General features: G+C 35.4%; 1 protein-coding gene across 2 annotated transcripts in view; it reads right to left on the reverse strand.

Moving 5' to 3' along the window:
* ATP8B1 (ATPase phospholipid transporting 8B1) overlaps window positions 1–12957 on the reverse strand; it is a 136935-nt gene that overhangs the window by 18050 nt on the left and 105928 nt on the right. For both annotated transcript variants that reach the window (XM_074279431.1, XM_074279430.1), the window contains exons 20-21: window positions 12596–12671; window positions 5077–5209 (exon numbers count right to left, since the gene is read on the reverse strand). In XM_074279431.1, coding sequence (XP_074135532.1) covers window positions 5077–5209; window positions 12596–12671 — 209 coding nt within the window. The remainder of the gene's footprint in view (window positions 1–5076; window positions 5210–12595; window positions 12672–12957) is intronic.

A 12957-nucleotide genomic window follows, 5' to 3' on the forward strand; every position in this document is an offset into this window, starting at 1 on the left:
AAGACATACTTTTTCAACATGGTCAACATGTGAATTTCTTTTACTTGACTCTGCTTATTTATTATAAGGGAGGGCTTTTATTGAAATATTTAAAAAGAGGCAGATGAAAACCAAAAGGTTCAGAAAAGTTAGAGAAGTATTAGTAAGTTCTATTTACTATTAAATTTAATATTTAATGTATGCTTTTTAAAAAGCTAAACATAATAGAGATTCAAGTTCTTATTCATTCATTCTGGATTTTTTTAGGGGGATATAGAAATGTTCATGTTTTCTTTTTTCCTAGTAAATTAATTTATTTTTAATACATATTACTTTTATGTAATTGTAATTATGTAATTATAAGTAATACATATTACTTATTCATTTTGGGAGAGAAAAATTAGAGCAAAAGAGAAAAACCATGGGAGAGAAAAAAACCAGAAAAAAGAAGTGAAAATAGCATGTGTTGATTTACTTTCAGCCTCCTTAGTTCTATTTCTGGATGCAGATGGCCTTTTCTGTCCAAAGTCTATTGAGATTGTTTTGAATTACTGAACCTCTGAGAAGAACCAAGTCTTTCATAGTATTCATCACATTTTCTTGCTGTTATTATGTATGATGCGTTCCTGGTTCTGCTTGTTTCATTCAGCATCAGTTCATGCAAATCTTTCTAGGCCTTTCTAAAATAAGCTTGTTCATAATTTTTTTTAATAGAACAATAATATTCAATTATCTTCATATACCACAGCTTGTTTAGCCATTCCCCAATTGATGGGCATCTACTCATTTTCCAGTTCTTTGCTATTATAAAAAGAGCTATTACAAATATTTTTGCACATGTGGGTACTTTTCCCTCCTTGAAGATTTCCTTGAGATACAGACTCAGTAGTGGTATTGCTGGGTCAAAGGATATTCACAGTTTTATAACCTTTTGGGTATAATTCCAAATTGCTCTTCAGAACGGTTGCATCATTTCACAACTCCACCAACAATGCATTAGTGTGCCAGTTTTTCCACATCCCCTGAAACATTTATCATTATTTTTTCCTGTCACCTTAGCCAATCTGAGAGATGAGAGGTGGTACCTCAGAGTTGCTTTAATTTGCATTTCTGTAATCCATAGTAATTTAGAGCATTTTTTCATATAACTATGGACAGCTATAGTTTCATCATCTAAAATGTTCACGTTTTCAAGAGGATTTTTAAATTGACATTGAATATTAGGGGAAAACATTCATTACTATGATTATAGATGATTTCAAGAGCATCAAAAGCAAATCTTTATTAAGAAAAGGTTTGGGACCTTGTCTACAGCAGAGCTTCTTAAACTTTTTCCACTCGCTATCTCTTTTTGTCCAATAAATTTTTGGATATATAAAATAGGTACAAAAATTAAACATTTACTGATAATAAATCATAATTTCACAATCCCCTTATTTAGTTACAAGACCCCACATGGGGTTCCAAACCACACTTTAAGACAGTGGGGTCTAGAGAATATACACCGTTTGTGACTATTGGCCTTGGACAGGAATCCATTACCAATTCTTCCCAATTTTGTGCTACCACTACACCTCCTTGCCAGCTAACCTAGGGCCTAGTCAGCTGATATATTCTACTGAGTTCCCCTTGCCATCACCTATCCTAGCTTTCCTGGGTAAGAAAGGAAGTGGAGTGAGGTAAATGGTTATCTAACAGCCTGACAGTCTCCTAGTACACTGATCTGTCATGCATTAGAAAAAAGAGTATACCACAAATCACCAAAAGGGAAACTTCCTGGCTTATTCCCTCTATACTACCCAGGAATTACCAGACCTACAGTCTTCTTTGAACTTGGAACTCTATGCTCTTAATAACTCTATGCTTCCTATGTATAGAAGAATTGTACATGTTTAACATATATATGCCATCTAGGGGAAGGATGAAGAAAGGTAGCGGAAAAAAATTGGAGCATAAGGTTTTATAAGGATAAGTGTTGAAAATTATCCACACATATGTTTTGAAAATAAAAAGCTTTAATTAAAAAATAATAATAACATGGATTTCCCATGCTGAATTACTTGCTTTTTAATTCTAAACTCATTGCCCCAAGCAAGCCCATTTCTATCCCTGTACTTCTTAGCTGAGCTAAACCAACAGACACATTCTAGAAAGCAAATAGATATTGAACAACTTATTAGAATAAATAGATAGATTTTGCATGTGATTTGGAACTTAGAGATGATCTTTTTACTAACGATGAAACTGAGGGACCCATAAGTGAAATGATTTGTCCAAGATCATAAAGGAAGTAAGGGGCATAACCAGAAGTCAATCCTGGGTCTTTGACTAAAAATTAAGCATTCTTTCTTTTTTATTATTAAATAAAATCTTAATTAATTAATTATTAAAATTTTTCAAAATATGCAAAGATAATTTTCAACATTCAACCTTGCAAAATCTTGTGCCTATGCACACAAATGCCTATGCCACAATTAGACACATCAACTTGATTTCCCCTCCCTTCCTCCACTTCCTCCTCTAGACAGCAAGCTGTCTAATATATGTTAAACATGTGCAATTTTTTTTAATAGATATTTCCACAATTGTCTTTTAGCATTCTTTCCACTCTTGAATCTCCTTCCCCTAATCTCTAAACAATTGAAGTATACTTTAAAGACTATGTTTTTTTAATCTACAAATGGGAACCACATGGGCAAAAATGTACTATGATATAATTTCACACCATCCTATCAATGAACACTAGAATTGTATTAAATGCATATTATGTATTGGGAAGTAAAAGTACAAACAAATGAAAAGATCCTCACAATGTAAATCTAATATGCATATGTAGTAGTTACAGATCACATATTAAAGGAAGGAGGTCCTAGCAGTTGGAAAGGTGAGACATCAGGAAAGGCTTTATACAGAAGATACTCTAAGTTGTGCCCGAAAAAAAGACGTTAAGCATAAGAGGTAAACACATTCCAGGTATGGAGGATGGCCAATATAATAGCACAGAAGATGGAATGTTATGAATGGGAAACAAAGAGAACATCAATTTTGCTGAATCATAGAGTATGGCAGTAATGACTAATTAGACTTGGAGCACAGATTGGGACAATGCTGTGTAAGGTTTCAAAGCTAATCAGAATAGTTAAAATTTTCTCTTAGAAGTAGCAGGGAGCCACTGGAGTTAGCTGAATAGGAGTCAGATGGTCAGATCTGCATATAAAGAAAATAATTTTGTGAGCAGTATGCAGAATGAACTGGATAACTGAAAAACTTGAGGCAGAAAAATTAGTTAGAAGGCTGCTGCAACAATTTAGTCAAGACGTGCAAAAATGTTTGTGGCAGCGCTTTTTGTAGTGGCAAGAAACCGGAAACTGGGTGGATGCCCATCAGAGAATGGCTGAATAAATTGTGGTATATGAATGTTATGAAATATTATTAAGAAATGATCAGCAGGATGATTTCAGAAAGGCCTGGAGAGACTTACATGAACTGATGCTAAGTGAAATGAGCAGAACCAGGAGATCATTGTACATGGCAACAAGATTATACGATGATCAATTCTGACGGATGTGGCTTTCTTCAATGAAGAGATAATTTAGATCTTATGCTGAAGAGAGCTATCTACACACAGAGAGAGGACTGTAAGAACTGAATGTGGTTCACAACATAGAATTTTCACTTCTTTATTGTTGTTTGCTAGCATTTTATTTTCTTTCTCTTTTTTTCCAGTTTGATTTGATTTTTCTTGTGCAGCAAGATAATTGTATAAATATGTATGCATATAATGGATTTAACCTATATTTCTAGCATGTTTAATATATATTGGATTACTTGCCATCTAGGGGAGGAGGTGGAAGAAGGGGGGGAATTGGAACACAAGGTTTTGCAAGGGTTAATGTTGAAAAATCATCCATGCATATGTTTTGAAAATAAAAAGCTTGAAAAATATGATTTTGGTGAGATGTAATGAGGGCCTGAACTCATGATGATATCTGTATGAAAATGTGAGAGATGTTGTGAAAGTAGAAATGGACATATGTGTCACATATGACAACTGGTTAGTTATGTGAGGTAACCAAGAATGAGGAGCTGAGGATGATGTCAAGATACTATAAGGATGATGGTACCTCCTAAAGAAATAGGGAAATTTGAAAGGAAGAGGAATATGAGTTCAGTTTTAGATTTGCTGAATTTATGATTTCTTCAAGACATCCAGTTAGAAATACTCACAAACCAAAGAGAAAGATTGGAGTTTGCCTTGTAAATATGACAGATTAGCAAAATAGAGATAATAGTAAATTTGATGAGAACTGATGAATTTACCTAGAGAAAGAGAACTGATACAAGATCATTACAGAACACGGGAAAATAACCCCAGCTAGTAGTTAGGAGTCATGTTGTGAATTTATAGTAAGCAAGCAGAGGAGGCTGAAAAGGGAGTAGTCAAACATTTAGATAGGAGGAAAATCAGGAAAACTTGGTGTTAAGAAAACCCAGAAAAGTAAGCAGTCCAAGGACTGAGAAAAGACCAAAAGATTTGACAATTAAAAAATCAGTAGGAACTTAGGTGAGAACAGTTTTAATTGCATAGTTAGGCTAAACTCCAGACTGCAAAATTAAAGAAGCAAGTGAGAGAATAGGAAGTAGAGTAAGAAAATCTAACTTTATAATTAGGTAGAATCCGTTGATTCATTTATGTATATATATTTTTTCCTTTGGATAGTGATAGTTCTAGATACAAAAGAAAGGCCATTCATAATACAAGCAATATAAAGTACCTTATAATAGCTAACATTTATATAATAATCTAAGGTTTATAAAGCACTTAAAATATTATCTCGTTTTATCTTCACAGCAACTCTGAGAAGTAGGTGCTATTATTATCCTCATTGTACAAATGAGGAAACTGAGGTAGACAAAAGTTAAGAATTTTCTTAGGGTCACATATTAAGTGTCTGAGGCTTAATTTGAACCTAGATATTGTACTCTATCCACTGTATGTACCACTTACCTACCTCAAAATGAACATTGCAGATTTTATCAAAGACATAATGAAAAACTAATCCAAGTGTCTGCTCTTTACATTTTAAAGATACATACCAACCAGGATCCAGTGATGATTAAAGCACGGTTTCCACCAGTTGGAAAGAAAGGTTCATTCACAGCAGGAGAGAACTTTGCATAAACCCCTGCTCTATTCTTCTGATTTTCTCTCCTTGTGTGTAAAAGAGCACTGGATGGGGAAAAAGAAGCAATGCATTTTAAATTTAAAGCTTTTAGATACTAAACTCAGGATTTTAAAATGCTATTTAAGGCACATCATCTTAGTAAGACTTCATTATTTTATTCTGAGGCTGATGTGCTCCTAGATGTATATTTGTCTTGGCAAAGTAATGGAAAATGGAGCAGAAAAGTGAAAATTTTTTTCCAGCACAATGAGAAAAATAACTATGGATTAGATCATGATGCAATGCCAGAATAACACCAGAGTAAGATACTGGAGTGGGAAACAAAGGAATAAGAATTCTAATTTGGAAGTAGTGACATAGAACAACATGGAAGTTTGAAAAGAATAGCAAGGATTGAGAAGAGGACATGGGGTAATACCACTGGGACACTTGTGTTTTTTCCCCAGTTTCCAGACAGGACAAAAGGTGGTTCCAGAGACCCCCACCCTTTGTATTTGCTTGTATAAAGAAGAACACTGAGCAGAAAAGCTGCATCATCAGGAACTAATGTGGTCCTACGGCACCCAGAGAGCAGAGAACAGAGTGAGTTGCTAATTCTATTCCTTGGAACTATGCACCTGGCCTCTGTTCATTTTAAACTTGAGTTTCTATAGCCACTGCCTGCTTGCAGGTAATGGGTGGGTTTGAATCTAAGTGTGCAGACTGTCTTTTTAGACTTTTATTTGGCTTGCCCATAGGGCAAAAAGAATCTGCCATATGGTGATTGTTTTAAATATTTGGGTTTCATGGCGTTTGCTTCTAAGGATAAAATTCAAGAACTGTATACAATGATGTCATGCTTCAGTGGTTTAAACTCCACTATGTTATTTATTTAATATCATTAAAACAGCATCAAAGGGTAAGAGGTAGAGCTTCTCAGTGGGTGGGGTCCCCATAAGTCTTCCTGAATAAAGCCACAAACCACAGCCTTGACTAACAAGGCCAGAGGCCATTCACAAAAATGTCCCAGGAAATAGAAGCAGCTTATTTTCTGAGAGGCATAAAAAGCATGATGGCCGTTCCCAAAACATCCTTTATTAAGACAGTTGGACATAGGATGGTCAGCACCAGGCCCTCATTTCCAAAGAGGATCAACCTGTTGGCCAGGAGAGCCTTATGATACTCAAACTTATTGGAGGGGGAGAGGAAACCTGTACAAAAAATGCCTAGAAGCCTATTTATATACAACCAGTTTTATTTTCAAAGAATACATTCTATCTCTCTTACATACACACACTTTCTCTCTTGCATATACATATTATCTCTCATGTATACACACACACACACTCTCTCTCCCTTTCTTACTCTCTCTCTCTCTCTCTCTCTCTCTCTCTCTCTCTCTCTCTCTCTCTCATATACACACACTCATACACACATTATCTCTCACATATACACTCTCCCTCACACACATTATTTCTCACATATACACTCTCTCACACACATTATCTTTCACATATACACACACTCTTACACACACACACACACACTTTCTATTTCTCATACATATTTCTCACACACTCTCACACATTCACTCTCTCTCATATATACACTCTCTCACACACATTATCTCTCACATATACAATCTCTCTCACTCACATTATCTCTCACATATACAATCTCTCTCACACACACATTATCTCTCACATATACACTCTCTCTCACACACATTATCTCTCACATATATCTCTCTCACACACACATTATCTCTCACATATACACACACTCTCTCTCTTACACACACACACACTTTCTATTTCTCATACATATTTCTCACACACACACTCACACATTTACTCTCTCTCTTATACACACACTTTTTCTCACACATTATCTCTCACATATACACTCTCTCTCTTACACACACACACACACTCTCTCACACACACATTATCTCTCACATATACACTCTCTCACACACACATTATCTCTCACATATACACTCTCTCTCACACACACATTACCTCTCACATATACACACACTCTCTCTCTTACACACACACACACTTTATTTCTCATACATATTTCTCACACACTCTCACACATTTACTCTCTCTCTCTCATATACACACTTTCTCACACACATTATCTCTCACATATACACTCTCTCTCACACACATTTATCTCCTACATATACACACTCTCTCTCTCTTACACACAAACACACACACACTTTCTCTCACACACATTATCTCTCACATATACACTCTCTCTCACACAATTATCTCTCACATATACACACACTTTCTCTCTCACACACACACACACACTTTCTATTTCTCATACATATTTCTCACACACACTCTCACACATTTACTCTCTCTCTCTCATATATACACACACACTCTCACACACATTATCTCTCACATATACACTCTCTCTCTTACACACACACACACACACTTTCTCTCACACACATTATCTCTCACATATACACTCTCTCTCACACACATTATCTCTCACATATACAGTCTCTCTATCTTACACACACACACACACACACACTCTCTCACACACATTATCTCTCACATATACACTCGCTCTCACACACACATTATCTCTCACATATACACTCTCTCTCACACACATTATCTCTCACATATACACACTCTCTCTCTCTTACACACACACACACACACACTTTCTCTCACACACATTATCTTTCACATATACACTCTCTCTCACACACACATTATCTCTCTCATATATACACACTCTCTCACACACATTATCTCTCACATATACACTCTCTCTCACACATTATCTCTCACATATACATTCTCTCTCTCTCTTACACACAAACACACACACACACTTTCTCTCACACACATTATCTCTCACATATACACTCTCTCTCACACACACATTATCTCTCACATATACACTCTCTCTTACACACAAACAGACACACACACAAACTTTCTATTTCTCATACATATTTCTCACACACACTCTCACACATTTACTCTCTCTCTCTCATATATATACACTTTCTCTCACACACATTATCTCTCACATATACAGTCTCTCTCTCACACACATTATCTCTCACATATACACACTCTCTCTCACACACACACACACACTTTCTATTTCTCATACATATTTCTCACACACACTCACACATTTACTCTCTCTCTCTCATATATACACGCACTCTCTCACACACATTATCTCTCACATATACACTCTCTCTCATGCACATTATCTCTCACATATATACTCTCTCACACACATTATCTCTCACATATACACACACTCTCTCTCTTACACACACACACACACACTTTCACTCTCACACATTTACTCTCTCTCTCTCTCTCATATATACACTCTCTCTCACACACACATTATCTCTCACATATACACACACTCTCTCTCTTACACACATACACACACACACACACTTTCTATTTCTCATACATATTTCTCACACATACTCTCACACATTCACTCTCTCTCTCTCATATATACACACTCTCTCACACACATTATCTCTCACATATACACTCTCTCTCACACACATTATCTCTCACATATACACACACTCTCTCTCTTACACACACACACACACACACTTTCTATTTCTCATACATATTTCTCACACACACTCTCACACATTTACTCTCTCTCTCATATATACACACTCTCTCTCACACACTTTATCTCTCACATATACACTCTCTCTCACACACACATTTATCTCTCACATATACACACACGCTCTCTCTTACACACACACACACTTTCTATTTCTCATACATATTTCTCACACACACTCTCACACATTTACTCTCTCTCTCTCTCATATATACACACTCTCTCTCACACACATTATCTCTCACATATACACACACTCTCTCTCTTACACACATACACACACACACACACACTTTCTATTTCTCATACATATTTCTCACACATACTCTCACACATTCACTCTCTCTCTCTCATATATACACACTCTCTCACACACATTATCTCTCACATATACACTCTCTCTCACACACATTATATCTCACATATACACACTCTCTCTTACACACACACACACACACTTTCTATTTCTCATACATATTTCTCACACACACTCTCACACATTTACTCTCTCTCTCTCTCTCATATATACACACTCTCTCTCACACACTTTATCTCTCACATATACACTCTCTCTCACACACACATTATCTCTCACATATACACACACTCTCTTACACACACACACACACACACTTTCTATTTCTCATACATATTTCTCACACACACTCTCACACATTTACTCTCTCTCTCATATATACACACTCTCTCTCACACACATTATCTCTCACATATACACACACTCTCTCTCTTACACACATACACACACACACACTTTCTTTTTCTCATACATATTTCTCACACATACTCTCACACATTCACTCTCTCTCTCTCATATATACACACTCTCACACACATTATCTCTCACATATACACTCTCTCTCACACACATTATATCTCACATATACACACTCTCTCTTACACACACACACACTTTCTATTTCTCATACATATTTCTCACACACACTCTCACACATTTACTCTCTCTCTCTCTCTCATATATACACACTCTCTCACATATACACTCTCTCTCACACACACATTATCTCTCACATATACACTCTCTCTTACACACACACACACACTTTCTATTTCTCATACATATTTCTCACACACACTCTCACACATTTATTCTCTCTCATATATACACACACTCTCTCACACACATATACACTCTCTCTCTCAAGCACATTATCTCTCACATATACACTCTCTCTCACACACACATTATCTCTCACATATACACACACTCTCTCTCTCTCTCACACTTTCTATTTCTCATACAGATTTCTCACACACACACTCACACATTTACTCTCTCTCTCTCTCATATATACACACACTCTCTCACACACATTATCTCTCACATATACACATTCTCTCTCTCTTACACACAAACACACACACACACACTTTCTCTCACACACATTATCTCTCACATATACACTCTCTCACACACACATTATCTCTCACATATACACTCTCTCTCTCTTACACACACACAGACACACACACAAACTTTCTATTTCTCATACATATTTCTCACACACTCTCACACATTCACTCTCTCTCATATATACACACTTTCTCTCACACACATTATCTCTCACATGTACACTCTCTCTCTCTCTCTTACACATACACACACACTCTCTCACACACATTATCGCTGACATATACACTCTCTCTCTCACGCACATTATCTCTCACATATACACACTCTCTCTCTTACACATACACACACACTCTCTCACACACATTATCTCTCACATATACACTCTCTCTCTCTCTTACACACACACACACACACACACACACACACACACTTTGTATTTCTCATCCATACTTTCTCACACACACTGTCACACACATTTACTCTCTCTCATATATACACACACTCTCTCTCACACACATTCTCTCTCACATATGCACTCTCTCTCTCTCTCTCTCTCTCTCTCTCTCTCTCTCTCTCTCTCTCACACACACACACATTCTTTCTCTCACACACATTCACTATCTCTTTCTCACACATACACAAATGTACATGTATAATAATTGTGTATTCCTTCTTCTCAAAACTATGAATTCACTGATGTAGGGAGATGCCTTTGAGACTCCTTCAGCTAAAGGAGATTGACAACTTTTATATTTTTGGAGTTAAATGGCACACATAGAGTTTAAATGACTGAGGTCACATGATCAGTATGTGTCATCTATAGGACTTGAATTCAGCATCTTCTGTCTGTCTTACATCACATCACTTCTGTGTGATTAGTTTAAAACTGAATGGTTGGGGGCAGAAGATAGAGCACCAGCCCCCAACTATAAGTCACATTTTAGCTTGAGATATTAATGTGTAGTAAGCAAGGGAAGCTAATTAGTACAGATGACTTTAGAAGTTGTGAATGAAAGATAAAAGATATATGAAACAGTAGCTTGAGGATGGAAGGATCAAGTGATTATTATTATTTTTTTTTAACAGAGGAAACTTGAATTTGTTAGGGAAAGGAACTAAGAGTTCCAAACTCTAATTGCCTAAAACACCCAGACCAAACCAAACCAAAACAAAAAAAACCCCAAACAAAAAACTGAACAGCCTAACAGATGAACTATATTATCTTAAAAATAATTTAAATTATAATATTAAGAATATATTACTTTATTAAATTACTAGTTTTTAGATCTGGAAAACAAAGGAGAAACTATTATCTTCTTGTTCAGAGATTAACTAGCCATATACATTTTTAGTTTTTGTTTGGCTGTATCTGACTCTCTGTGACTCAAAATTTGGGATTTTCTTGGCAGAGATATCAGAGTGCTTTGTTATTTCCATCTCCAGCTCATTTTACAGATGAGAGGTAAACAGGGTTAAGTGACTTTCCCAGGGTCACATAACTAATAGTTGAGGCCAGGTTTGAACTCAAGAAGATGAGTCTTCCTGACTCCAGGCCCTGCCTTCTATCCACTGCACTATCTATGCCCCATCTATTTGAATAATTAATACCATAACTTTGCTTGTCTAGTTTAGCATCCTATTACAGTGCTCTACAAAACTCTACCACCATCTTTAGCAGGACTAATAATAATAATCAATTTTTCCTATTATCTTTGAAGAGTGAGACACAGTTTTGTGTTAAAGTTTTTCTTCTGGGTTTATTATACTATATGAGGGTTTCTATAACCAGTTTGGCAGTAAATGGGACTCTCAATGACATTTGTCTATTTCCTCTTGTCTTTCAATATTTCTTTTTCCTTTTAAATATCTGAATTTGCCTAACACTAATGAGACTTTTTCTCTGGATGTATTAAAGATCAGAAATTAACATAAATAATTTTTGATGCTTCCATTCTAACTTAATTAGCATTTCAGCTTCAGGTTGGCTGATATATAGTTAAGGATGATAGTTACATTAAAAATTTGAAGAGTGGCCCTTTACTCCCAAAATATTCCTTATAATCCAAAAAGATATTTGTTAGTCTTTTTTTCAAAAGTGAGAAGCTATCAGATTAAGAAATTCATTAGACACATCCTTTCTTCTTTTTATAAAAAATATTCTTTAAAGGATAAAGAGGATCTCAAGACAGATTTGCTTTAATAAAATAAATTCTAGGTGAGCTTTAAACTAGTCATAACCTTTTAAGTAAGTACTTTGCAAAATTTCCACTGATTGATCTTGCTTTAAGGCATGTATTCTGTACCAAATTTTCCCTATCACTAGGTTTTTTTTATCAGCTACTCTTGATTTGCCTCTAATTTGACATTTTAAAGTATCTTAGAATACATTCTTTTTACTTACTTAATATCTTCACCATAGCAGATTGTAGTGTCTTCTGTCAAAAGTTCACAAGCAAATCCTATGTTTTCAGCTGTTTCTATAAAGGGACAGTGTTAACTCAAAAGATGTTCCAAGTTTTTTTCTGACATATAAATTATCTTTGCCAAAAATTAATGATTTTCAAATGATCTGAATACAACTTTAAGAGAACTTGCTATGCCAATTTTTATGCAGAAATAAAATTTATAAAATTGGCAAAGGAAATATATACAAAAATTTAAAATCCTTGACCCTTCAAAATATAGATCATAAAAACATCAATCATAACTTACATGATAGGATTTTACCTATAAAAATGGAAAATGTATTCTTACTCAATAATT

The sequence above is a fragment of the Sminthopsis crassicaudata genome, chromosome 1, assembly GCF_048593235.1.
Source record: "Sminthopsis crassicaudata isolate SCR6 chromosome 1, ASM4859323v1, whole genome shotgun sequence".
NCBI lineage: Eukaryota > Metazoa > Chordata > Mammalia > Dasyuromorphia > Dasyuridae > Sminthopsis > Sminthopsis crassicaudata.